This window comes from Melopsittacus undulatus, chromosome 9, assembly GCF_012275295.1.
Source record: "Melopsittacus undulatus isolate bMelUnd1 chromosome 9, bMelUnd1.mat.Z, whole genome shotgun sequence".
Lineage (NCBI taxonomy): Eukaryota > Metazoa > Chordata > Aves > Psittaciformes > Psittaculidae > Melopsittacus > Melopsittacus undulatus.
In genome coordinates this window covers 40,879,020-40,906,875 of record NC_047535.1, presented here as the reverse complement: position 1 = coordinate 40,906,875, position 27,856 = coordinate 40,879,020, and the positions used below count along the sequence as shown (strand labels likewise).

Here is a 27,856-nt window from a genome sequence, read left to right as displayed (position 1 = left end):
GGGGTCTGAGTGTCCCCAGCCTGTGGGTGGCCTCACTGGTCCTTGGGTTGGGTCTGGTGAGCAACCATTGGCTCTGTAGGAAGTGCTCATTCGCATCCTGAAGGGAATGTTTTGGGAAGGAGTTTCTCCTCCATCCCTGCCCTGGAAGAGAGCTCCGGTTGAACTTGTGTTTCCAGTTGCATGTACTGCGGATGAGCCCTGCCTGGCTTCCCTGCTCCTTTGGGATGGGTTGACCTTGCCTGAACATGGGGTACCCACCAAGCCAGGAGGATTCAGTAACATGAGAGATCAGAAGGAGCTGTTCTCTCCTGGTTGTGCCCTACAGCAGCCCAGCAGCGGATCAGCCTGTTCCCAGCATCCTGCAGCCTGCTCCTGAGGCTGCGCTTCCATCCAGCCCTGGTGCTGCTTCTCCAGACACATGGTGTCCAGACCACTGCATCCCAGCGGCTCTGCTCTGCCCTTTCTCCTCACTGAGGACATGGGGAGCTGCTGGTACAGCTCCACCAGGCTGTACCCCCAGCGGTGTTGTCAATGGGACACGTGCTGCTTTTCCCTCAGCCAGCCTCTTGGGAATCCATGTCGCTTCCCAGCATGGCAGGGTGTCCCCCAGCAGACCTCCCGGCCACACTGGGACCTGGAGCCGTGCCCGGGTTGAGGTTTTGGAGCCTGTTTGCACATTGGTGTGGCTTCAGCTCTTCCTGCAGGGGATGCTGAGACAGCCTCGGAGCAGCTGCTGCGGGCTGCGTGTCTGGGCTGGGATGAGACATCCCATCCATCCCCATCCCTCCTGGTCCCCAGCAGGGTGGTGTGGTGGGTCAGGGGCTTGGTGCCACCAGACACGTTAATGGTAGATGTCCATCCCCATCCTCTCTGTGGGAGGAAGTCTGACTGGGAAGTTTATTTTAAGGAGGGTTTGGTCTGTGTGTGTTGGCTGGAGCGTGGTGGGCACTGAGAGCAGTGCTCAGTGTCTCTGCTGATTCCCATGGGTGGTTCACCGCCGTTTCCTGGGTGGGAAAGTGGCTGTTTTGTAGGGAAACATAGAGAGTGACCACTGGCACTGTCTTGGGAATGCCGGGAATGTTAACCTGGATTTCCGGGGGTGGCAGGGCAGGAATGGGGCGTGGATAGAAGCCAGCACTCATGTAAATGTGCCTGAGAATGAAGGCAGCAGGAAGGATGTCCCTGCCTGATGACTGCTGTGGCTTTGAAGCCTGAGCTCTGGAGAGCACCCTGCCCTTGGCTGGCTCCATGATGTGGGGCTGGGGAAGGGATGATGAAGCAGCACAGGTTGTCATTGTCTTTTCCCTGCTTGTGGTGTCCAGCAGTGGCCTGGGGTGATCAGGGATGGATGCTGGAGTGTCCCACCCCAAAAAGCTGCTCTCCTGTGATAGTCCTTGCTGCTGCAGAGGGGAACCAAATGTGTTGGGAACCAAGTGTGTTGGTTCAGTCTAAGCTGCTTCAGTGTGTTTGTTCTTCATTGGCAAGGTTGGACACAGGGGCTTGGAGCAAGCTGCTCCAGTGGAAGGTGTCCCTGCCTGTGATAGGGGGTTGGAAGTGGATGAGCTTTAAGGTCCCTTCCAACCCAAACCAGGCTGGGATTCTGTGATACCCCCACCAGTGGGAATGGCTGAGGATAAAGGAACCAGCCCCAGATTCCTTTATCCCCATCTGCTGATGGCCCAGCCTTGTGGCTGGAGCTGGGACCTGCCAAAAACACCCAACCACAGCAGTTGCAGCATGGCTCTAAAGCTCTCAACCTTCCCAGGCAAACCTGGACACCCTTGTCATGGTGTCATCCAGCCAGAAAAACAGTTTTAATGGTGAAAATCTGAGTTGTGCCATGTTGGGGAATGTGTCTGTGTGTCCGGATGCTGCTTTTCTGCCTGTCCCATTCCTTCATGGCTCCTGGCAGCTGGAGCTGTGCCGGGGGAGGCTGGTTGCGGCAGGATGCAGAGCTCTATGGGCTGTCAGAGCATTCCCAAGGGATGCAAGTGCTGGGGTAGGGGAAGTGAATTGTCCCAGTGCCTGGGCACGCGGCGCCCACCAGCACCAGGTGCTTCCTGCCTGAGCATGGGGTGAAATTGCTGCTGGATGAGTCGTCTCTGCCGGCAGATGTGAAGCATGAGAGATACTGGGGGGGCTCCTTCAAGCTGTGAGTCAGCAAAATGAGCCCTGCTGCACACATCCCTGTCCGCATCCCTGCCTGCCCCCACCTGTGGCTGCCCCATCCCTGTGTTCAAGGCCAGGTTGGACACAGGGGCTTGGAGTAAGCTGCTCTAGGGGAAGGTGTCCCTGCCCATGGCAGGGACTGGAGCTGGATGAGCTTTAAGTTCCCTTCCAACCCAAACCAGTCTGGAATTCTATGAAGAACAGAAAACTTAGAGTGAAACGAGTTGGGTTTTTTGGTCAATATTTGCTAAATGAAGCAATTTCTGTCTAGTTTCTCTGCATCGTTTAAAAGTTAGATTAATACTATAGCTGTTACACAGCCCAGTGCTGCTTGGGGTCCAGCCTGGCTCGCTGTGAGTGGCAGGAGGCAGTCAGGCAGCATTGGCCGTGTGTGGCTACCAGTAGCCTTGGGGTGAGAGCTGCCCTTACAGCCCCATTGCCACCCTTTGAAGAGCAGTGGGTGCCTGTGTATTGCTGCTGCTGATTGTGTTCTCACAGCAGCTCCTTGTTATTCCCCCCCGGGATGTTATTTCTTCCCAGAGACACTGCCATAGGTGCATGTGTTCCATCCTGCTCAGCAGAGCCAGCCTGGGATTGCACCAGGCTCTTGTTGCTGCTGACACCCAATGGGGCTGTGGGGCTCTGCTGCTGCCTGAGCTCATTTATTTGTGTTGTCCTGCTCCCCTGTGCTTTGCACCCCAGGTTCATGGGAGCAGCAAGGAGCCCATGGCTGTTAAAGGATGCTCCTTCCCTTGGGAGCATCAGAGCTGGTGGGGTGATGCTGAGCCCCTTGCCTTGCTCCCCTTGGCCTCACCAGCATCCCCTGGCTGGAGGCTTTGTCCCCTGGGCAGCCTGTAAGCTGGGGTGATGCTGCTTTGAGCTGGCCACAGGTAGAAGCAACAGCAGCAGCATCCGCTGCAGAGCAGGTTCTCTGCAACACTGCAGAGCTGCATTGCTGCATCAAAGGGGCAAAAGGCTTTTCTGTCCACCTGGAAAAGGAGATGGAGGCTGTAAGGGAAACAAGAACCCTGAGAGAGCCTCACAATGCACGGCCCAATGGGTGTTAACCCTGAAACCTACTGACTGCAATAGTGGAATTACAGCCCATCTCGTTACCAGTCATTCTGCCTACATGTGTGCAGGTCCCACAGCTGAATCCTCTCCCCATCTCCCACCTGGATCAACCCAAGCTGTTAAAAACACCCCACAACCCTGCCATCATTTTCCTCTGGGCTCTCCCTTCCTGTCTTTGGGGCTTTGGTCAGAGCAGCCGTGAGATGCTTTGGGGTTGGCTGCACTTAAGGCTTTACTCAGGGTGCTGTTTCACAGCCTGCTTTTGAGCTTGCCAAGCAGGGGGGGATCTCAGGGCACTGGGGTCTGTGTGGTGCTCCCCCCTCATCATGAGCCCCTTGTTCCCTTTACAGGACTGCCCCCAGATCCTGCCCTCCACCCAGATCTACATCCCCGTTGGGGTGGTGAAACCCATCACCCTGACAGCCAAGAACCTGCCACAGCCACAGTCCGGGCAGCGCAACTACGAGTGCATCTTCCACATCCCCGGCAGCACCACGCGTGTCACTGCCCTGCGCTTCAACAGCACCAGCATCCAGTGCCAGAACACCTCGGTGAGTGCAGGATGGGACCCGATTCGACGTTGTTTGGGGGCTGCTCCTCCCTGCCCTGCCCCAGGACCTGCCTGTGTGGGTGGGGAGGGGTTTGCTCTCCCATGGGCGGGTAATGGGAGGTTGCTGGTGCTTATGTGGTGTGAAGTGGGGTCCTCTCCCCTTCCCCCAAGTGCATGTAGAGGCCGCTGCTCTGGGTCATTCCGGATGGGATCAATGCCAGAGCTGCCTTAAGGAAGCTGCCAGGGTTTAGGAGCACTTCCAAGGAAATTGGCTTTGGGATGCTGAAGAAAGTTGCCTGGGCTGGAGCCAGCTGGCCCGGACATGCCGCAGCCTTGCCTCCCCTTCTCCCTGCCTTCTCTTGCTTCCCCTGACACCAAGCCATTCCTCTTTACAGGCAGGATTGAGCTAACACCTTCTCAGTGTCACACTGTGTGCACCCTGCCCTGCGTGCTGCTGGTCCCAGAGCACTTCCCTCCTCCCTACTGCCCCCAGCCATTCCCAGCTCCCACCCATCCCTGCATCTGTGGTGCATCGCCTCTGCTCCTGCTCCCTGCAGCTCTGTCTGCCTTATCCCTAAGCAAGAGGCTGTTTGGTGACCCCTTGCTGAGCTGTTTTGTGCCCCTTCTATACAGCAATCCTATACAGGGGGCCCCAGGCCCACCAGCAAACCCAACCCAGGGTGTTAAGAGCCCCACAGTGTTCCTTAGCTCTGCACTGACCTGCGCTCATCCGCATGGGGCCCGGCCCTCCCTTCTCCTTCCCATTTAATCCTTTCAAAATTTGTTTTCCATCACTCACACAGTGAAAGCTCATTTGCAGCCTAACACCAGCACTGAGCCCTGCTCCCCTGTCCTTTGGTGGCACATGTGACATTTAGAGGCTGTTAAAGATGGGCCCTGGCTCCCTCTCTCCTCCTGTGCTCACAGGGATGTGGAGCCTTTGGGCAGGAGGAGCATTCCGAGTCGCTGCATCCTGCCCTGGGCACCAGTGCCTGGGGATGCTGTAGTTCCAGGGCTTGCCCTTGGCAGCAGGCAGTTGGTGATGAGCTGAAATGCTCCTTGTCCTGAGCTGCTACCTGGAAATGTTGTTATTGGTCCATGCTTGGTCTTGGAGATGGATGCAGGCAGCAGCACCAAAGTGCAAGCAGCAGGACCCGTGTGGAGTCTGCAGGGCTCTGCTGCAATGAGCCACTATTGAGGCAGCTTAAGCAAAGGTTTGTCTTCTTGCTGCTGTGTTTAGGGAAGAAAAGCGTGCAGATGGAGAGCTGCTCAGGGGAGCTGGCTTGGCTGCTGGTCCCTTTTGTGGATCGTGGTCCTTGCCATCATGCAGGTCTGCTCCCAGACCCAGTTTTGTCCACTGCCTGTATGGCTTGGTGTTAATGCTTCAAGGGGAGCATGATGGATGTGTGTGCCAAGAGCCATGATGGTGGTGGGGATCCTGGGGTCTTGCTGTTGCTGGTACCCCAGCTTGGCTGCTCTGTGTCTATCACAGCTGTGTGAGAGGTTTCTTGGGGGTCAGCTGAGCCATTTGTGTCCCAGCAGAAGGCTTGGGTACATCAGGTACCTGCTTGGTCATCTGAGGGTTGTTCTGCACTGTGTCCATGCCTGTGGGTGGACATGGGCTGGAGGAGCCATTGTCCTCATGCAGAGTGTGGAAAAAACGTGGCCTCTTTGTCCCAGATTCCAGCAGGGACCCTGGCTGGGTGCAGAGCAGAGAGGCACTGGTGTCATGATCTGCATGGGCTCTGCAGCCCTTCTCCAAAGGGAAAGGGCAGCTTAAGCTGTGCCTACCTGCCCTATGGTCCCCATATTGAGCTGGCAGTGGTGTATATTTGACCTGGAAATCACCAGGAATGCCCTGAACATGGAGCAAACGGGATGGATGGTGCATGGGAGGTGTCGTGGGCGCAGGAGTGGATGGCAGCAGCTTGATGGGGCCGTGGTGTCAGGCAGGAGACGTGTCATCACAGACGGCAGAAGACAGCTTTGGCTTCAGAGGAGCTGTCTTGCTTTCAGGGTCTGCTTTAACGTTTGAGGGCATTCAGCCAGGCTGTGTTCTGCGGTGGGGGATTCGCGTTCACACTCGGGTGATGGTTGTCTCCTCCACGTCTTTTCTTGCGGTCCATCTGGCTGCTTGGTAGCGCCTTGTGCTCCCGCACCATCACCCACCCTTGACCCGCTGCGTTCTTCCGTCACAGTTCATCCCTTGGGATAGGGTTTTAGGGCTGTGGGGAAGCAGGGCGGGATGACACCCAGCCAGCAAGTGAGGGATGGATGTCCTCTCCTCTGAAAGGCATTTAAGCACACTTTTGTTTCCAGGAGTTCAATGGGATCTAAACAAGAGGTTAATTACTCTGTGGAATTAGGGATGCTTTCCTAAATCCCGCGTGAATGGAAGGGATAATAAGTCAAGCCTGCTTAAAACTCTTTGTCTTTTGTTTAGTTTTAGTGCTTGTCAAACTCCAATGACTTGTTAGGCTTTGAAGAAAGGACATCTTGGTTAAATATTCAGCAGGCCATTCATTAAGGTTTGAGTGTTGCCTATAAACATTGTTTGAGACACCCAATAGATCTCCAGCAAACTGAAGGGAGACCAGGCCTGGTGTTCCCCATCATCCCACCAGAAAGAAGCCTTTTCTGCCTCCTCACTTTGCTCTGTTTTTGCTCTCCAAGAGGAAAGCAACCTGAAAGGTTTTCCATGTGCATTGTAAGGAAGCAAAAAGAAAGGCGAGCCGAAGAAAATGGGATTCTTTGCAAATAAACTGGGGTTTGCTTGTTAACTGATTAGTTATAATCTTCTGGAAGCAGACATTTCCAGGCTTGCTTCTTGCAGCGGAGGATGGAGGGATGGTCACAGGCCTTAAACTGTGCAGGTTATGCCACTTGAGTTTTGTTTTCCCAGCATCCCTGCCTTGGCCCATTCTTTCCCATCTGCCATCCCTCAATGGGGTTCGTCCTTCTGAATGCTGCAAAAAGTAAGCAGTTTTGCTGTTGGGAGGTACCACAGTGCATCCAGAGCTGCTTCTAACCTTGGACTTCATCCCATTTAGTCCTGGCCTTGGATGTTTCTCACTGCCAAGAGTTTGGGTTTTACCCTCCAGAATGTCCCTCTTAAGGCTGAAATAGCCCCAGAGCTGCTCTTTCCCTTTAAATGTAAAAATAGGAAGAACCCCTGATCTCCTTTCCATGAGCATTGGAGTTTGTCGTCTCAGCACTTTAAATTAAGCCTCACGCCTCAGTTATTTCCCTTTCCTCTTACCCAAAGCCCTGCGTGGTGAGGAGCAGCTGTGTCACCTCCCTGGCTCCTTCCTTACTGATCCCCATGGACAGACCATCCTATCCACCCATTTGGGCTGTGGCTTTGGAGTTCACTCCCCTCTGGCTGGGATCCACTTGGGATGCTCACTCAACAGCATCTTATCCCATGACAAAGTGATGTGGGTGCAGAGCAGGGTGGGTGTGTGAGTGGTACCCAGTGCGGATGCTGAGACTGGGGTACCCCAGGCACGGATGTGGGAATGCAGGACCTAGTAGAGTTATGTTTTCTGGGTATTTCTTTACTGTGGGTGTTGCTCTGACGTATTCCCAGGGTTTCAGGTCCTCACTTCCACCCTGCCAAACTTTGGGCAGAAGGAATGCAGGCAAAGGAGCTTGTGTGTGACTGGGGAGGAAGGGAGGAGATGTATGTGAAAGGAGCAAAAGGAGATCCAGAATGAGAGGCCAAGCGTTCCTATCCAGTTGTGCTGTTGTGTGCATGACAGTGTTCTACTAGGCCTGGAGTGTATTTATGGAAGAACATAAATCATACACACGTGCCCTGCTCCCAGTGCCTCACACCTCCAATAAAGGCATCTCTAATTAACCAGCTATGGAGAGGGAAGCAGGATTGGAGCCCATTCTCCAACAAAGCCATGTTCTCGGTCCTGGCGCTGCCTGCATTTATCTTTCCTGCAGCAGTGTTTAAAGTGAAAAGGGAGTATCAGGAGAGTTTGATAGGATCCAATTAAATTCCAGCAGATAAAATAATGATGAATTGCAGTTGAGCCCTGGCGAGACGCGATGTACATTACTGCCGTCCCCGTAGTGCGGGGAAGGAGTTGAGGTCATCAACTACAGGAAAATAGGACACAGCTGCAGCCCGAGCCCTCCTCCAGAAATGCAGCCCAGGGGGATGGTGCAGATGGGAAAGAGTGGGGGATGCGAGGGAAGTTTGGATGTATGGGATTGCTCACAGAGGGCAGTGGAGGCGCCCCTCTTGCTGGATGCCCAGATTGTGTGTGATGGCTATAGGGTACCCATGGCTCTTGCAGTGTGCTGGGCTGGTGGCATCCCCACCTGGGGTGAGAGTGAGAGTTGGGGATGGGAGGAGCACATGAGGTTGTTGGCTGTTACTTGGGAAGATGTGAGGGTGCTGAGGCGCTGGCACAGGGTGCCCAGAGAAGCTGTGGCTGCCCCATCCCTGGCAGTGTTCAAGGCCAGGTTGGACATAGGGGCTTGGAGCAGCTGCTCCAGTGGAAGGGGTCCCTGCCTGTGGCAGGGGTTGGAGCTGGATGAGCTCAAGGTCCTTTCCAACCCAAACCAATCTGTGATTCTGTTAAGCTGCCTGAGATAAGTTTTGGATAAATTGCCTTGAGAAAGGCTTAGCAAGGAGTCCTCTTGTCCAAACGACATCCATTTCATCTGGGAATAGCCATATCCAGGCTGGTGGCATGTCCCGTCTTCCATCAGCTCTTCCACCCTCGCCTTGTAGGCACCTTCCAGGGAGGGCAGTGAGGCTGACTGGGCTAGGTAAGGAGCCAAGCTGACTCACTCGGTGACATCCTTTCCCCCATCCCCTTCTGTGGCCAGTGCTGCTTGACAATGCTTGTCTTTCGGGCACCATGGGTCTGCTCTTGGGGCTGTGCCTGGTTTATTTTGCTCCCAGAGAAAACATCCCTTTCCTATAACTCAGCCTCATGGCAGCATCATGGCACATCATCCTTTGACACAGCCAGAGGGTGCTGGGCACCTCTGTAGGGTGGAAGGTGTCTGACAGCAGCACTGCAGGGTAGGTACATCCATCCCCGTGCTGACACCCGCCCTGGCATCCCCTCCCATGGCTTATCCCGGATTGCTGCCAGCTATGGTGATTGATTAACCAGAAGTTAATAGCAGTTAAGTATTTAATGGGTGTTTAGCTCCATGTTAGCTAGAAGCAGGGAGGAGCCAGTGTGATGGGACCTGCTGGCTCTCTGTGTGCTGGATCCCATGGGATGGACAGATTGTTAAGCACCCCCCTTCCTGATCCTGTCTGATCCCTGCTGGCTGTGGGACCTTCAGGGCTAGGAAGTGGCTGCTGCTTTGCTGTGGTTTGGTTGCTACCTCCTGTCTTGTGGGTGGAGAGGGCACCTTCCTGCTTCCCACAGCTGAAAACAGGGCATAGGAAAACATCCTTCAAAAGAAGAGATACTTCGGAAATCAGAGAGGATCTGATGGACCTCAGTGTCCATGAGGGCTGAGCCCTCATCTTCTGCCTGCACACAGCTGAGCCATGACTCCAGCTCCAGCATCCTACAGGGACCATAACAGCATCCAAGCCATGGACACGCTGCCTGTTTGCAGGGCTGCTGATGGACATGTTATTCATTGATACCCAGGTTCCCTTGGTGATCCCAGCCGGGGTGATGCCTCCTGCTGCTTCCCTGCGCCCAGTCCTGCCTGCTCCAGCTCCACAAATGCAGCATCCTCATCACGCCTTCCTTCCCCAGAGGAATACCATCTCTTGTGCAATCACACTGTTGGGCTGGCACATGGAGAGTTAATGCTCTCCCTCCTTCCCTCTCCCCCCCTTCTATTCTTCTTCCTCCTTCCCACCTCCCAGAAGAACTAATTTCCAAAAGCAGCCGGGGCAGAGAGATGCAAATAAGTGTTTTGGACAGCCGCAGCCTGGATGCCTTCCCGAGATGCCAGGGCCCCAAATGAGACATGTCAGAGTACAAATTGAAAATGCCAATTTCACTTACACTGCCACGTGGCTCCTCGCTGCTGAATCCTGCTCCGCCACTTCTCTCTCTGTTCCCAGCACATGCTCCCTCTGCTCCATGCTCTGGGTCCGGCTGGCTCCTTGTCGTGGTCCTGCCTGGGATATCTTTGGGTGGGTGGAGGATAGGGGAAGGGGAATGGGTTTGGAGACTCCCAGTGTGGTTTTGTCTCTGTCTTTCCATGCATGGTGATGGGAATGTTGCTGAGAGGCTCTGGTTGTAGGTGGTGTGTGATGGAGATGTGGCTGAAGTCTTCCAAGCAAACACTGCAAGAGGCTTTGTGATGAGGGGCGATGGGGCTCTTACATAGTGTGAAGATGATGGATGCTCAGGAAAGGGCTGAGTTTGCAGCTCGATGTTTTATGCCTTAAAACTGCTGCATAGGGTTGATCAGCATCAGCCTTCCTCCTGGGGAGAGCTGTGTTTTGGGGTCCTTCACCCTGCATTTGAGTGGGGTGAACATAGGAGCACAAGCCAAAAGCTGTGGAGGTGTAAGCGAGGACCAGGCTTGTCTTTGTCTTTGAGCCTTGTAGGGTTGAGGGAGGGTGTTGCTGTAGCCATGTCCCACACTGCGCACATGCCCCACTTTGGTGCCATGTCTGGTGCTGGACCATGGCCAATGATGGGAGAGACTCAGCAAGGAAGGGCCCAGCTCTGATAGCGAGAAGGATCCAAGTGTCCCCTGCTTCCCACAGCCTCGTGGCCATGCTGGCTGCCTTTGGGGCCACATCCCTGCCTCCTGTGGGTCGAGCAGAGCAGACCCCTGAAGTGGTCCCTGGTGCTGGCAGGGGGCAGATGTGCTCTATGGGGCAGTGCTGGAGGAGATGCTGAAGCCACCTCCTCCAGGTACAGCACCGGGGCTGTGGAAGGTGATGCTGGAGCCGCTGCCGGAGCATCCACTGCTCCCTAACAAACTCCAGCAGCCCATGAATCATTCATTTAATCTCTCGTGACATGCCTGTCATTTTCCTGGGCGAGGAGCGGGGAATCTCTTGCCGAAGGAGGTCATTAGCTGTCAGGGATGGTTCCAACTGCCTTCCTGCCTCCATATCGATTAAACCACTCCGCCGGCGTGCGGCAGCTGTGCAGGGAATACTGATAGGCAGGCAGGAAGGGTGGCTTGGGAGCAGAGGAGGCACCGGCCAGACTGGAAGGAGCAGCAGAGGTGGGTACGTTGGGCAGCAGCGGGTGTTGGGGTCTTGGTTTGGGGTCTGCTAAAGCAGTGTCACCTTCCTACATGGCAGATCAGACGTAATGGGGTTTGGGTCTATTTAGAAACCCTCTGTTTTGCTTGTTAGTATGTTTTGCCAGTTCAGCCTACTGGTTTGTATGTGCTGTGGTCATTGCTCTTAGACCTGTCCCTAGCTAGGGGGTCTGAACCAGGTCCCCATCCATCTCCTCTGGGTTGATGAAGGACATCCATATGACGGGCGGTTATGCCTCACCGGGGTCTTTTACCTCACCAGTTTGACTCCTTCTGCTCCCTCCTGCAGTATTTCTACGAAGGGAACGACATCAGTGACCTGCCAGTCAACTTGTCCGTGGTCTGGAATGGGAACTTCGTCATCGACAACCCCCAGAACATCCAGGGTGAGTGAGGGATGGGATCAGGATGGGAAACCAGCCCCGTACTCCCCAGTCTCCAGCCTACCCCTCTCCCCAGCCCCGATGCAGTTTGCACCAGTGATGCTCTGGATGCATCAATCAGGTGGGTTTGTTAAACAAGAGGCTTTTCATCAAGAAGCTTTGGTGTTAAGGGCTCAGGAACCTCCTGCCCTTGGGGGTGTGTTCCCTTGGGAGCTGCTGGCACACACACAGTGGGATGGGGAAGGAGTGGGGGGGTCCGTGCTGACCCTGTCTCTCCTCCTGCCTTGCAGCCCACCTGTACAAGTGCTCGGCATTGCGGGAGAGCTGCGGGCTGTGCCTCAAGGCTGACCCCCGCTTCGAGTGCGGCTGGTGCGTGTCGGAGCGGCGCTGCTCCCTGCGCCAGCACTGCCTGGCCTATGAGAGCAGCTGGATGCACGCCACCAGCGGCAACAGCCGCTGCACCGACCCCAAGATCACCAAGGTACAAGGGGATGCTCCGTGCTGCGGGGCGATGGGGATGCAGTTGATGCTCTCTGGTGGCACCTCACAGCAACCAAACCTGTGTGGTGTTCAGTCCTAAACACCTCTGGTCACCTCTTGGGCTGAGATCCTCTCTCCTTGCACTGGTTTTCTGGCTCATCTCTGAGATTCCCACCACTTCTACACGTGACGGGAGGATCCTGGGAAAGCCGCAGATCCAGGTTGCTGCTCCCCAGTGCTCACTAGTGCTGGTAGTTCATCATCACCCCCTTCCCTGACAGCTGTTATGACCTTTGCTTAATAACACTGTGTATATTAATGTTCACATGCCCGTTGGGCCGGGCTCCAAGCGCACTGGAGGGACTGCTGGGTATTTCTGCTGGATACCTTCTGTTTACCCATGTCTGGTGAGGCCTCACTGGTGTTAATGACTGGAGTCTTAGCACAGGATCTGGTCTGTTTGGGTTTCAGTGCCTTATCTGATGGAAGCTGGAAGTGAGAGTGGTGCCTTTTTCTGTGCCAGTGTTGTGGTGTGCTGGGCAGCAGCCATGGGGGTAAGGGGAGCCTCAGCAGCAGCTCTCCAGCCCTGAGTCACTGTGAGATGCTGCAGTGACTGCAGGTGTAGCACAAGAAGATCCGGTAGCCTTTAGTCTTGAGCTTGGTGCTGCTCTGTATCGGTGCGTTTAGAGCTGGTGGTTGGTGTGGATGTGTGTAGCTGTTGGTGTGATGCTCCTCCGGCAGCCTGCCTGTTGCCTGCTGCTTCCCATAACCCCTCTTCTCCTGCAGGCCAAGGGGAACGGCTTTAACCTGCCCGAGAGGAGACTGAGATGAGCTCTTAGGCAGAAGCTCTTCCCTGTGAGGGTGCTGAGGCGCTGGCAGAGGGTGCCCAGAGAAGCTGTGGCTGCCCCATCCCTGGCAGTGTTCAAGGCCAGGTTGGACACAGGGGCTTGGAGCAGCTGCTCCAGTGGAAGGGGTCCCTGCCCATGGCAGGGGTTGGAACTGGAGGAGCTTTGAGGTCCCTTCCAACCCAAACCAGGTTGGGATTCTATGATCCAGTGGTTTCAGGAGGAGCTGGAACCTCCTTCCTGGCCATCCTTCTGGGCTGCTGCTGTGTTCATGGCTGCTGGGCTGGGAGATGACAGTGATTCTTCTCCCTTGGAGTGAAGAACCTCATACCCATTGCTCTGTGGTGGGGACAAGCCCCCTCCAAACCTCTGCAGGGTCCTGTGACCCTGAAGAGCAATATCCCTTCCCTTGGGAAGGGGGAACCCCTCACCATTGTCAACCCCTGGCTCTACTGTAGCTGTTGGAGCTGGGAATGAACCCCCTGCTCGTGCCCACTGGAGCTTGTTGGTGTGAAAGGACCCTGTGAAATCAATGAGCAGGAAAGCATTGGTGTTTGTGGGGCAGGAGTTCAGGAGTGGAAAGGGAACAGGGAGGCTGGAGCAGCCCTGCTCTCATCCTCAGCTCCCTCCTTGTTTAGCCCTGACCTCCCCATGCTGGGTGCCAATGCTGGGATTTCATTCCAGGGCTCATTTCCCCCTGGATGCGTGGCTCTCATCAGCTCTGCCATGGAGGAACATGGGGAGCAGCTTTCAACCCTCATTTAGAAACACCAAACAAACACCCTCCTGATGGAGCTGGGTTTGGGGAGAGCCCCCAGCCTGATGCTGGTGGTAGCTGCTGTAATGGGCTCTGATCCTGGCCTTGGGCACTGCTGAGCTGGGTTTAGGCAGCAGTGGTTCCCTGCAGCCCAAGGGGTTTTGCCTTGTAAGTTGTGGCTGCTTCCATGGCCCCAAGTGCTGATCCCAGCTTTGATCCCAGAACACATCCCACAGGTGCCTGTGTGCAGAGGGACTGGATCCCCCATTCCATGCAGTGTGAGTCCAGAGGACAGTAGTTAACCCCGGAGGTGATGGCTGTAGTGCGGCTGTGCAGAAACACTCTGTCTCCTTCCCATTGTGTCTGCAGTGGGGTGTCTAAATCCCATCCGTCTGCCTGGACACATCTGGCATCTCCTGGCTTGTTCCTTGGGGGATTTATGGATGTGGCTGCCATTCAGGAGGTCTTTCCACCTCTGTGGGCTCCTTACAGATGCGTTGGGATTTATCATCTCCCGTCTGCTCCTTAGGGGTGGATGTAGGGGAGTAACACACATCCCATGGCTGCCCATGCAGGGCATCCCCATGGCTCTGCTCCCTTGGCTGATGGGCCTTGTTCTCTCCTAGCTGTTCCCTGAGACCGGCCCCAGGCAAGGAGGGACCCGTTTGACCATCACCGGCGAGAACCTGGGCCTCAAGTTTGAAGATGTTCGCTGGGGCGTTCGGGTGGGCAAAGTGATGTGCATCCCCATCGAGAGCGAGTACATCAGTGCTGAGCAGTGAGTGTCTGAAGGGGATCACCTCGATGGGCTGGACAGGGCTGCTGGTGCTCACATGGAAGCTGAACGTATGGGGCTGAACTGGGGAGGAAATGCCTGCTGGTTGTGGTTGCCCTGGGAGGAGCTCAAAGGCTTTGGGGAAGCTGCCCCCAGCTGGGTTGCTCCTGAAGCTGCTGGCACCTTTGTTGGTGTCAGATCCATCTCTTCCTGAAACCAGTCCATCCCCAGCGTGACACAGGGAGCACCTCAGTGCCAGGACACACTGAGCGCTCCTTCCCTGCATCCCTTAGGATCGTGTGTGAGATTGGAGATGCCAGCCCGAGCAAGGTCCATGAGGCGCGGGTTGAAGTGTGCATCCGTGACTGCTCGCCCAGCTACCGAGCCACGTCCCCCAAGAGCTTCACCTTTGTGGTAGGTCCTGTGCTGGGGACAGGCTCCATGGGAGGGAGGTGATGCCGGGTGGATCAGTTGGAGGATGAGCCACCACTTCCCTGGGGTGCAGGTGGGGATGCTCTGGGCAGGTGATGGGTCATGCTGGTTGAATCTCTCCAAGGTTGCCACTGCTGGCACTGCCACCCTTAGCCCTGTGCACTGCTGCTGGGCCCATGGGTCTCCTTTAGCCCCTCATGAAGCTATTTAGGGATGCAGATTGCAGTCCCCAGCCCTTCTGACCCCAGGGATGCTCTTTTCCTTTGGCAGACGCCCACTTTCTCCCGTGTGATCCCAGCCCGGGGTCCACTCTCCGGTGGTACCTGGATTGCCATCGAAGGCAGCCACCTCAATGCCGGCAGCAACGTCTCCGTCACCATCGGCGGACGGCCCTGTGCTTTCTCATGGTGAGAGGGGCACGGAGGGCAATGAGGGTGGGCAGAGGGCACCTCCAGAGGCAGCAGAGCCCCTGCATAGGGACCTGTGCTGGGGGTGTCTGGAGGCATCCCCCTGAAACCTGTGTGCGTCAGAAGCTGCAGGAAGAGCCCTAAGAACAGGGATTCTTCTCTAAAAGCACAAAGCCCCGAGGCATGAAGTGGATAATTTTTAGATTAGGGATGATAATGGAGCGGCTCTTTAAATATTTTCCTGCCGTAATTACTGGTTATCAGCCCTAATCGCTGCTGTTTGCAGCAGCCGCGTGATGGGAACGCTCAGGAGCTGCTCAGCCCTTCCCATTCCCTCCTGCCTTTTGTTTCAGTTCTTGGTGGGTTAGTTTTGTCTTTTTCCCCTTCTTTCTCCCTTTGCCAACCCCCCAGGGTAGTTTGAGAAGGGGCAAGGGGCTGGGGCAGCATTGCCCCCTCTCACCCTCCTCTTGCCTGGCACTGATGGCTTGGGTGTTCCTACCCCAGGAGAAGCGCCCGTGAGATCCGGTGCAGGACCCCCCCTGGGCACAGCCCCGGCGGCTCTCCCATCCTCATCAACATCAACCGGGCAGAGCTGAGCAACCCCGAGGTGAAGTACAACTACACCGAGGACCCCACCATCCAGAAGATCGATCCCGAGTGGAGCATCAACAGGTAAATCACTGCTTATGGGGGGCTGTTTTCCACATGGGTCCCCTCACCTCCTGACAGATACATCCCAGCGCTGCTGCAATAGCCACTGGGCCGTGCTCCAGAGATGTGGTGAGAGGAGTGTGAGCAATGGCTTGGCACTGAGGCCCTGCTGACTCCTGGCCTGCAGTGCTCAGCCTGGCAGGGGACAAGAGCAGAGAGTGCTTTGGATCTGCTTAGTTTCAGGCTGACACTTGGCCGCAGCAAATAAAATGAAACTATTTCCCATCAGGGAGTTTTTGCAATGTTTACATATTTTCCTAAAAGGTTTGAATTGGCTGGAGAGGAGCCCAAGGAATCCATTAAGAGCCAGTGCCAAAGGGAAACCTTCCCCAGGCTGTTGATGGAGTAGCAAGCTCCCCAGAGGCATTGCCGAGCTCTCAGGGACAATGGGAGCTCTTAACACCAACACCAAGGCATGGAGAAAGCCCCTTGGGGCTCAGCCTGTCCTGCCACCCACTGCCTGCGTGGTGAAGGGGGTGACAGAGAGAACCTCCTCCTCCTGGGGATGCTTTCCCATTGTGGAAACCTGGTCTCCCTTAGCTTGGGATCTGCCTTCAGACCCCAAACCCAGACACAGGGTGGGATGCTGGTGTTAACTAGCAGGTTTGGTGTCTCTGGTGGTCCCTGGGTCAGCTGAGATGGTTTGGCAGTGGTGCATGCAGATCCTGCTGGATGTGGTGGCATCTGGATAGGATAAGAGGTCCCCGTGACATTGTGGCTCACCCAGGCTGGGCTGGATGGGTGTCTGGCTGGTGAGGATGGGTGATTCCCTCCCAGAAGTGAGACCCAGCACTGAGCTGCCCATCCTAACCCATTGTCTCCATGTCTCTAGTGGTGGGACGCTGCTGACTGTGACTGGCACCAACTTGGCCACCATCAAAGAGCCCAGGATCCGGGCCAAGTACTGCAGCTCTGAAAGAGAGAACGTAAGTGATGCTGGGCTGGGGCTGGGGGCAGAGCATAAGAACGAGGAGGGATTCCCTGAGCCATCTCCCTGCAGAGCCCCTGGCCATGAGAGCATTGAGACCTGAGTGTGCGGAACTGATGGGATGTTTGTGGGATGTCTGCAGGACAGTGACAGAGAGAGCACATCCACCCCTTGCACATCCATTGCAGACAGGAGTCTCTGCCCCAGGGTGGGATGTGGTACCTGTTGATGTAACAGCACAGGACAGGAGATCCCAGGTCTAAACCTCATGTCCAGAGGAGGTCCTTATTGGGGTCTGATCCTGCTGGGAGCTGGGTCTGACCTCAGTTGTGCCTCCTGCAGAACTGCACCGTCTACAACGACACGACCATGGTGTGCTATGCTCCCTCCATTGACAACCCTGTGCGGAGCCCTCCGGAGGTGGGCGACCGCCCGGATGAGATCGGCTTCATCATGGATAACGTCCAGGCCCTGCTCATCATCAACACCACCAACTTCGTCTACTACCCAGACCCTGTCTTCGAGCCGCTCAGCCCCACGGGGATGCTGGAGCTGAAGCCCAGCTCTCCCCTCATCCTCAAGGTAAGGCAGAGGGGTAAAGATGTGTCCCTCAGTGGAGGTGGCTTTTTGTCTCTGCACAAAGTCCTGCACTGATTTGCTTTACATTGGGTTGGTTTAAGTGTTCCCTGTTGCAAAAGAACTGACAATCCCATTCCTTGCTCCCACAAAGGGCAGGAACCTGCTCCCACCAGCAGCCGGTAACTCCCGCCTCAACTACACGGTGCTGATCGGAGACACCCCCTGCACCCTGACGGTGTCCGAGACCCAGCTCCTCTGCGAGTCCCCCAACCTCACCGGCCAGCACAAAGTCACGGTGAGTGCTGACACTGGTGCCCTCTGAACCACACAGGTTCAGGCTTTATCCCAGCCCTGCTCTGTGCTCGCCCTCGGATGAGGACCGGACACCCGGTGCGCACGCAGGAGCATCCTTCCTGCCCGCTGGCCATCATTCTCCCCAGCTTGTAGGACCGAATGCTTTGTCCCATCCCCAGCACACACAGCCGGGTGTTCCTGTGCCCTGGGTGGCCCTGCCAACAGCCTCCCTTCCCTGCTGGGTGCCAAGGCACAGCCTGTGCCAAGGCAGGGAGAGATTCCCACCTCTTTCCCTCAGTGCTGGCTCACATCCCAAGGAAGGCTCCTTTGTTAGTGGGGTTGTAGCAGAGCAGTGCTCTCACTCCAGGACCCTGCCAGGTTGAAAGGGACCCAGCACAATCCCCCCCAGCCATGGGGGAACTTGCTTCACATCCCATCTGTTAATGTAATGTTGTCTGAATGAGACATCAAACTCTGCCTGTTCTGCATGCACGCTGGCAGCGTGTGTCCTGCATCCCAATAAAGCATCCTGCACTGCTCTGGACCAGCTCCTGCTATCCCTGCATCCTTTGTCCTCTAGGGTGGGAGTCATCCTCCAGCTCTGGACATAATGGGAAGGGCTGTCCTTGTGACTCCAGCTCTGTTTTCTCCCCACCATGGTGCAGATCAAGGCTGGAGGGTTCGAGTTCTCCCCGGGAACCCTGCAGATCTACTCGGACAGCCTGCTCACCCTGCCCGCCATCATCGGGATCGGTGGAGGAGGTGGCCTGCTCCTCCTCATCATCATCATCGTCCTCATCGCGTACAAGCGCAAATCCCGGGATGCTGACCGGACCCTGAAGCGCCTCCAGCTGCAGATGGACAATCTGGAGTCCCGGGTGGCCCTGGAATGCAAAGAAGGTGAGGGATCCCTGTGCTCTTAACTTGGGGTCTTGGAGGGTTTCCTACTGTCCCAAAGCTCAGTGTGGTCCCAGCCTTTCCCTAGAAGAGGAATGGGAATCATAGAATCATTTAGGTTGGAAAAGACTTTTAAGGGTCCAACCATTAACCCAGCACTGCCAAATCTGCCACTAAACCATGTCCCTAAGTGCCACATCTACAAGTCACTTAAATACCTGCAGGGAATGGGCAAAGCTGCTTTGTCAAAGGAAGCAAACTCTTTCTGTGTGGGATTTGGGGATTTTTCCCATTACGAAATTCCCCTTTATTTCTCCAAACAGGAGGAAAGAGAGCAAGGAGAGTAGTGGAGGCTGCCTGGGAGCAAGCAGTCCATCTCTCATTATGTGATAGACGGACTCTGTGAAATTGGACAGAATTCCTTGTGTGATCCTCCTGATAAAACCTAATTGCCCATTATCCCCCTGAGCTGGCTCTGGAGGCTCTGACCCTTCCAGCCACAGCCACAACCAACCTGGGTGCTGCTGGTGCAGCGGGCACCAAACCTGAGCTAACAAAGAGAGGAAAGGAAGAAACCCCCTTTGCTTCCCCAAATCCCCATCCTTACGCGTGCCTGCGGATGGCACTGGTGACAGGGAGAGGGAAGGGAGCTGGTGGAGGGGATGGTGTCTTGTCTTCCACAGCTGACAGATAAAAGGATCTGCTTTTAATTAAAAGGCACAATCTCTTCCCTGCCTTTTCTCCTTTCTAGTCCCACCAGTTACAGATAAGATAGCACGCTTTTCAAGCTGACGGGTTGTTTTCTCTCATCAGGCTGATGAGCCTGCAGTCCTCTGCCTGCCTCCCAGCTCCCTTTAAAGTGCCTTGAATTGGATTTTTCTAAGGGTTTGCTCTCCCCTCGCCCTCCAACCCCTTTCCCTGCTGCATCTCCAGGACTCCTGGCAGCTTTTCCCTGTAGGTGCAATTAAAGGCTCAGGACACCCCCCCTGCCCACCCTGCATCGCATTCCTCTGGGATTTGCTGCTGCCTCTGCTCGGATCCGGAGGTGCTGGGGTGGGTGTGTTCAAGCTCTTCTCTGGAGCAGTATTTAGGTCAAAAAGAAATGAGGACATTCTTGTGGTTTAGGCTAACGTTTTCCCCCAGAAGCTCCAGCTTTGTTCAAGCCTTGCCATTCCCTGCTTCCCCTTTATCCCTGGGAGGCTGGGAGCGCTGAGCAGCAGGGATTTGAGCCCTCTGGGACCTGGTGGTCCTGTTCCCAGTGCTGCCACTTGATTTATGCCGGCGAAGTCATCCCTTCCCTCTGCAGCTCCGTTCCTCCATCTGTGAGATGGGGACAGTGATCACAGCCTGCGGGGAGGAGGGATGCGGAGCCCATTCACGCCTGGGGGCCCAGCCATGGAGTGCAGGCTGGGTGCTGATGCTGGGTGCTGGCACTCCAGGATGTGTTGGTTTAATTCTGCCTTTCCCACCCTAGCCTTTGCTGAGCTGCAGACTGACATCAACGAGCTGACCAATGACCTGGATGGGGCCGGCATCCCCTTCCTGGATTACCGCACCTATGCCATGCGCGTTCTCTTCCCAGGGATAGAAGACCACCCTGTGCTGAAGGAGATGGAGGTGTGGGTCTGTCTGTCTGTCTGTCTCTGTAACGTTTCACACTGGGGCTGTGCCCCTGCACGAGTACCCTTGCCCCAAGCATAGGGCTGGAGAGATGCCTTGGTTGGATGCTGGCCTGGTGCAGCAAAGAGCATCTCGCCACGTGGCAGGCAACATGAACGCGGAGCGGCTGCTGACTGCTTGCTGCACTCTGACATTAATATCAATATTTATATTAATATCATTGCTGCTGTCATTTTCTACAGCACTTGCTTTATTCAATTGGGTTTGTTTGATGCCTGACCGGCTGCTCGTTTCTAACAGGCTTGTCTGACATGGCCTGCTTGCTTGGCTCCGTTTCCCCATGCAGAACCCATCCTTGGCATCTTTCCCCTGCTTCCCAAACCCGCTCCCTCTCCTCTCCCGGCTTCCCCACCTCTGTTTAATGTAGTGCATGCAATTGCACACCAATTGGCTTCTCGTTTGCTGGGCTGCTCTTGATGAGGGAAAGGAGGGGGATGACCTCAGCTTCCCCTTGCTGCTGACCCGGCACAGTAATTAATGTCGACGGGGGCTTCACCATGTATTTAGGAGCAGTAATTGGCCCTGGTGCAAGATGCACGGTCACTAATTACAACACAACAAGCTCTCACCAACTGCAAGTGCACGTGCTGCTGGTGTACGCCAGCGTGGCTGCGGCGCGGGGCCCTGGCTCTCTTTCCCTGGTCCCTAATCCCAGCTCCGGAGGGCAGTGGGGACCCGGTTTCCATGGATTTCCCTTGGTTTCCATGGATTTCCCCTTGCAGCTCGGGTTTCCGGATGCTCGGAGCGTGAGTGTAGCTCTCCCTGGGGCACAGCCCTTCCTGCCTGTGCGAACGCCTGGTTCTCCTCTCACCTCTGCTCTTGCTCTTTAGGATTTTCCCTACAGACGGAGGGGTGGAAAGGGTATCACAAAGGGTATCAGAGGGGGAATTTTGCATTGGCTGCACCAGGCTGGATGGGAGTTTGTCTGCTTCTAGTTCCTAATTCAAAACATCCCATTTGAGCGAGCACGCCAGCTCAGTCTGGCATGGGAAACAAGGGGTTAAAGTTGCAAAGGAGGACAAAAAACCCCACCAAATCCCCAAAAGAGATTAAATAAAGCAACTACAGTTGTGTAAGCTTCATATAATTTAATCAGGTTTGCTTTTATTTGCCTCTTTGCTCTGAGTGTAACATTAGCTATTGCAAGTGACGGGAAGGAAGCGGCGCTTGTGCACGCACACGCTAATCCGCAGCGAGCATCAGGCTGGTGGGACCAGCTCCTTTCTCTTTGGGGTTTGAGGGGGAGGTTTTGGTGCTTGGTGGGAGTTTAAGCCTGATTAAATATTTAATTCAGTATTGTTCATTTATTTCTGCTAATGATCAGCCAGTTAAACACAGGGAAACCAGGGAGGCGACAGCCTCGGGCATTGCTGTGCTGCTTGTGATGGGGTTTCATGTCCTTCTGTGCCCCAGTGGGATGGTCGCTGTTGGGCAGGACCAATTCCCCATCCTATCGAGATCCTCCTGCTCTAAAGGGAGAAGTCCTCTTGCTCTGTGGTGACCTCTGTGTGGTCTTGGCTGCCAAAGCACCAGCCACACACAGGGAGAGGGGTGCAGCATCTCTCTGCACCAGTTATACTGGTACGTCTGGTAGGTCTCCACTGCACCCGCTGTGCTCCAGCTGGCTCTTGGGTCTTCCCATGCTGAGGAATCGCCCAGCCTCTCTGCATCCCTGTAGGGAGCTTGCTGGGTAATGCTGCTGAACCTCAGGCATCCGAGTTACCAACATTATTGCATTGAGGTCTCTGCATGGTCTGGAGGGAGAGGCTCTGGGAAAACCTAATTTAAAGCATTTCTGTTCATAGCAGGGCCTTATTCTTGACCTGCGTTAAGGGAAATAGAGCCATGTGCTTGCTGTGAGGGGACCCGGAGGATGGAGGCAGAGAGGGTTTATCACTACCCCATTCCCCTTTGGGGATGCTCTGCGACAGGCGTTTGGGTGATGGGGGTGACAGTGGCACCTGGGGATTCCTATTGCAGAATGGGCAAGGTCAGGGTGTGAAAACAGGGATATTGTCCAATGGGAAGGAGTATTTTGGAGGGGGAAGGTAAATCCATGAGGAATTCTGCTGAAGTGAAAAGTGATGATCCAAAGTTTTGATTGAAGTGGAGTGATTTGATGTGTCAAAACCCTGCTCTTCATTTTGAGTTGGTGTTTTGAAGTGAAAAGTGTTGTTTTGTCTCCAAATACTGACGTGGAATGAAATTTTTCACTTACTCCATTGATGTTTTTGCCACAGCGAGGCTTTCCTGTGGAGGAAACCATCCTTTCCAATGGGAAAACATTGTGTTGTATAAATGTTCGTTTCTGATAAGGAATGTGGTCAAGGCTGACCAGAGCTATGCTGACGATGGCAGCGTGGGGATGAGAACATCCCAACCCCATCCCTGCTGGGTCCTATGTGGCCAAGTATGGCCAAAAATACTCCTTTAAACATCTCGAGAGGACAGGGAATTATTCAGGCTGTTTCTAGAGTGGGTTTTCTGCTCTTTCCTTCCCTTGTCTGAAATCCAGCCCCTCAAAATCAGGTGGGTTTGCTGGTGGTGGAACTCAGGGTTGAGGCGTTTGCTTTCTGTGCTATACCCAGAGCATGTGTTGCGGTGCCTTGGGTCGGGATTGAGCTGCTTGTTAGCTGAGACTGGGAATTACTATTTGTGTGTGTCTGGGAGAGGAAGAGTGTGTGGTTATGGGATGGAGGTTTGTGTATGTGCCTGCACGTGTGTGGGAGAGTCTTTGTATAGAAGTGTGTGTATGTATGTACATTATATACAGTGATGCCGTGTATTAACCTGATGCTGTGGTACTACAAACTAGATAATGCTTTTGGAGGGAACCGGGGTTGATCAGCAAATAGGAAGCTTGGTAGTATGAAAAGAGCAAATCCAGCTGCTTTTTGACCTGTTTTCATCCTTTCCTCTTGTGGGATGAAGGTGAATCCAGCATTTTGTGCAGCCCAGCACCTTCTTACTGCCCATCTTACTGCTCGTGCCCATCTCCCAGCTCTGCTCTATCCCTGCAGGTCCAGGCTAACGTGGAGAAGTCCCTGACACTCTTTGGGCAGCTCCTGAACAAGAAGCACTTCTTGCTGACCTTCATCCGCACGCTGGAGGCTCAGCGCAGCTTCTCCATGCGGGACCGCGGCAACGTGGCCTCGCTCATCATGACAGCACTGCAGGGCGAGATGGAGTACGCCACAGGTGTGCTGAAACAGCTCCTCTCCGACCTCATTGAGAAGAACCTGGAGAGTAAGAACCACCCCAAGCTGCTACTGAGGAGGTGAGGGACCGTTTGGGGGGTAGGAGTTGTGGGACAGTGCCCAAGCTCTTCTGAGCTGGTGTCATTTGTGATGCCATCAGTGATGGCTTTGGTGTTGGCTGGTGGCCGTTGTCAAGTATTTCCTTGCCTGTCTGTGTGCAAGTGTAAGGGATGTGGGACCACCTGGACCCAACAGATTCAGGAGTCACCCATGGGATGTTCTTGGTCTAGTTTGGCCCATGTGGGTTTGTGTTGTCTGGGAAGGAGGGAGCAAGATGCTTGACAGCTAGGTTGGTGCAGTGAGGATGCATGCTGGTGTGTATGGTGATAGTGATGCTCCACCAGCCTTCCCTTCTCCAGGGGACCAGGTGGTCCCACACACGTCTCAGCATGTGGGGCAGCTCTTGCCCTGCATGGGTGCCTCCTTGGGGCTTGCCCACCTTGCTGGGCACACGGGGTTTTTCCTGGGAAAGCCAAGCAGCTCTTCCCGACCTGGGAGTCTCTCCAGGGCCGGGGGGAGCGCGAGCAGGAGGCAGCCTGCCAAGCCTGGCCCATCAATATTTAACGATAGCTCTGAGCTCTCCTTTGTCACGGGCTGATGAATATTGAGAGATACACCAAGAGCTGAACAAAAACAATTAATAAGCTGCACCAGCCCAGCCCGAGGCCCTCCTTGTGCCATCTTCTCTCTTTGCACTGTGCTGTGCCTCTCTATCTCTGCCTTCACCAGCCTGGTGCCACCAGCCTGCAGCGAAGGTGCTGCAGGAACAGGAGAGAGCCATGGGGCTGGTTTGTTACCAGGAAGCCTCAAGAGCATCTTTCAGCCATCAACCAATGTTCATGGATGGCGTGGTCAGACCAGACAGAGTGTGCTGGGTTTTGTGTGCCTGGCCCAGGGGAGAAGACACAGATGTGAGCTGATCCCAGTCCCAGCCACCTGCCCTTGGCTGGCCTCTTTAGGAACATAGCTTTGACTCTGCTTCATTTATCACACTTCAAAGGGTGACCTTAGTTTCTCAAGTGCCAGAGATGGGGTGCAGAGCAGACCTGTGGCTGCCTGGGTGAGCAGGGGGGATCTTGGAGGTCCCAACCCTCTCCCTCATCCCTGCTTTCCAAGCGCATCCTTAGGCTCTTCCCTTCTCATCATCCCTCCATGACACTAGGTTTCACTGGAATACTTAAACTGCATTTCCAGCACCTGAACTACATCAATAACATCTGAATAAAAGGCAAGTTGGGGAGGGCAGGAGCTGCAGTGGCTGAGCCATGGGACCAGCACAGGGACAGAGCACCCTGAGGAGTGTTGGTCCCCAGCCACAGAGCTCAAGGGCCCATCCAGGTGGAGCTGCAGGAGGCTTAGGACAAGGATGAGGTCCCCATCACCTTACTTGTGTGTCCCCAACTGATGTTTAATGGCCCTGAGGGCTTCTCCATCCTTTTGATTTGCCCTGCTGCTGGGTCTGAGAGTGTGCTCACTGCCCAGGGCACTGGATTAACATTGATCTAAGTGGGGAGAGCTCTTACTTGTTTGTTTTGTTACTGGATAATCCCCTGTTGCTGTGGCATCTGGCTCTATTGCGGATAAAGACAAACACCCACCGGAGCCTGGATGATGGCACTTCAGATGAGTGTTACAGCCTTGTCACAAAGATCCTGGGCTGCGGCTGAGGGGTATCTGCTGAATAGCTTCAGTCTACCCCTCCCTGGCTTTCTCCCTGTCTCCCTTCTCCCTTTTTCCTTCCCCTTGATGCATTAATCTTTCCCAGCAGGGCAGAAAGGCTTCCCTGGAGGCTCAAGTATTACCATCCCCTAATGGTTTAAGGAGGGTTCTGCTATTCCAGGGAGGGCAAAAAGGTCTAAGCCCCCATTAGCACAAGAGAAAGCCTTGGAAGGGACCATACGACCCTGCGTCAGCTGGAATAAACTGGCAAAATGGATTTCCTATCCCAGCCATCTGGCCATGAAGCTGCTCCTGGCCCATCTGCTGTATGGCATTGCCCTTGGGCTCTGGGACTCCTTCTGGTGGCTCCGAGGTCCCGATTCCTTATGGGTTTGGTTCCTTGAGTCATACTGTTTGTATCCCTTTCCCTGGTGCACCAGAAAGGCAGCCACATCCCTGGGGCTGTTGGTATTGCTGGTGCTTCAGGAGCACCTGTGGCTGATGTGATGGGTAATGGGTGGATAAGCTGAGGAAGCCTAACCCAGAGGGTGAGGGCTGGCTGGGGGTTTTACTTCAGAAGGAGTAAAAGGCACTTAAATAATGGACATGTTAAGGGGAATTTCAATCTTATGGCCCTGAGAGCAGGCTGTGGTGCAGACAAGCATGTTAAGATGTCCTTGTAGGAACCTGGGCCTTGTGTCCCTCTCCTCTGCTGGTGCAGCCCATCCTGGCTGCAGTACCAGCACACCCCCCATGCTGTCTGGACCCATTGCATCTCACACTCATCCCATGGGACCCTGCTTTCCTTCTTGTGCACATCTGTGGTGCCAAACAGACACAGCCAACTCCCCTGAATCATCCATGCTTGTGGAGCATGGTGGCATCCTCATTTGAACCATGCTTTAGGAAACTAGGGGCAATATACGACCGTCAGCTGCATCTCTGAAAGTAGAGAGGCACGGATCCGGTTTTGAGCTCCTTTTGGAGCTGATGGTTGCAGCACTGTACACTACAAGCTGCTACCTCACCACCCCGCTCTGTGGAGACACAAAGAGACCTGGATTTCCACCATGCAGGCAGGGAATGGTTAAATCCCATGGGACAAGGTTGTACTCGGCTCTCTGGTTCTCCAAATACACTGGAGAATTTGCTTCTCCCTCCTGGGGGGCTGCCATCCCTCAGCCTTATGGATGGGCACCGTTTCCACTAGAGCTTTGCTGTTTGCTTGTGCCCCTTTGCTTCGAGGTTCCTCCCTTTCCAGATGACACCTTCTGTAGACAAAAGTAATGCAGCCCCAGTCCAAGGCTGAGGTGTCAGCAGGTGGGATCAGAGCCCTTTAATATCCCCTGCTGATGGCTTTGCTCTCTGCCTTCCCTGCAGGACGGAGTCGGTGGCAGAGAAGATGCTGACCAATTGGTTCACGTTTCTGCTGTACAAGTTCCTGAAGGTGAGTTTGGGAAGGGATGGCAGCCCCATGCGGGCAGGGAGGGGGTACCACAGCCTGGGGTGATGCTCTGCTGCTCCCTCCCAGAGTAGCCGTCACTTCCCAGGTCTCCGTTCCCATCCTGGGATTCTGAGATGTGATCCGTGATTGTGGGTCTCCTTTTGGAGAAATAGCTGAGATTGAGAAATGCATTAAGCAATTCCAGTCTGGATTTCACAGTGGAGATAGGATAAATCTGAATCAACTCAGCTGAGCCTTGAGCCCCTTTGGAGCGGTTCCCATTCTTGTGTAACTCAGGAGGAAAAAGCCCTTGGAGCTTGTCCTTCTGTAGATGTGACTGTGATGGGAGGATGTTTCTGCCTGTTTGAGCTGCAGTTGGATGTGCTGAGCTCTTCATGCACAGCTGCTGCTTTTCCTTTATCTCTTTGACACTGAGGCTCTGCTGCAGGGGAATTGTTTCCCTCAAGCATTTCTATCACTGCTGCCCTTCCAAAAGGTGCTCTGGTGAGGATGGACACCCTATGGGTTGTGTTGGCAGCTGGGACACAGCTCTCATCACTGTGCATCCACGGGGATGCAGAGCTTGAATCCACCTTTTTCCCAGCTTCATCATGGTGGCAGCAGAGGATGCTGAAGCCCCAAGGGCTGTTTTTACCCCTGATTCGTCCATCCTATATCGAGAACATTTATTCCACCAGCACCAGTGCTTCCACCCTCTGGAGCCGCACCAGCGGGTGAATGGTGCCTGCTGTCCTGCTGCTGCTTTGCCAGTGAGCAGAGCCATTCCTTGGGATGCTCCGTGCAGCGAGGCTGGGTGCCACGCAGCAGGTTTGGTGGGATTTCATCCCTCATTAAGATAAAGAGAGTTTGAACCGTTTCCAGCCAAGAGATGAGAGCGAGCAGAGCCTGTGCACAACTCGAGTGATCATCAGCAAGAGGTGATTTATAATATCACTTACATGCACTTGGCTTTTTGCCTCTGTCGAGGGATAGCCTCTATCTGTACAAATCTAGCTGGAGTGTGCAGCAGAGATGCTTTCCAGGGCTGGGGAGAAGAGCTGTGCTGGTCATGGGGAGATGTCAGACCTCCTGCTGCCCCGTTGTGCTGGTGCTTTGTCTATGGGATAAAGTAGAATGCTGGCAGATGGGTTGGTTGGATAGGCTGGAGTAGCTCTCACTGTGGATAAGCCCCCTCAAGGCTCCTTGAAGTGGACAAGGTTGGGCTTTGGCAGATGCACGGCATCCAAATGCCACAGTGGTGTCTGGAGATGTTGTGTTTGTGTTCGTGTGTGTGACTTGATGCCCTTGGCC

General features: G+C 54.7%; 1 protein-coding gene across 2 annotated transcripts in view; it reads left to right on the top strand.

Annotated features, from left to right (window-relative positions):
• The window catches only part of PLXNA1 (plexin A1), a 104,387-nt gene that overhangs the window by 58,312 nt on the left and 18,219 nt on the right, over window positions 1–27,856 (top strand). For both annotated transcript variants that reach the window (XM_034066458.1, XM_005142234.3), the window contains 14 exons: window positions 3,594–3,794; window positions 11,307–11,403; window positions 11,691–11,881; window positions 14,109–14,260; window positions 14,551–14,671; window positions 14,960–15,096; window positions 15,601–15,768; window positions 16,640–16,733; window positions 17,078–17,317; window positions 17,466–17,609; window positions 18,274–18,508; window positions 19,980–20,122; window positions 23,206–23,462; window positions 26,482–26,548. In XM_034066458.1, coding sequence (XP_033922349.1) covers window positions 3,594–3,794; window positions 11,307–11,403; window positions 11,691–11,881; window positions 14,109–14,260; window positions 14,551–14,671; window positions 14,960–15,096; window positions 15,601–15,768; window positions 16,640–16,733; window positions 17,078–17,317; window positions 17,466–17,609; window positions 18,274–18,508; window positions 19,980–20,122; window positions 23,206–23,462; window positions 26,482–26,548 — 2,247 coding nt within the window. The remainder of the gene's footprint in view (window positions 1–3,593; window positions 3,795–11,306; window positions 11,404–11,690; window positions 11,882–14,108; window positions 14,261–14,550; window positions 14,672–14,959; window positions 15,097–15,600; window positions 15,769–16,639; window positions 16,734–17,077; window positions 17,318–17,465; window positions 17,610–18,273; window positions 18,509–19,979; window positions 20,123–23,205; window positions 23,463–26,481; window positions 26,549–27,856) is intronic.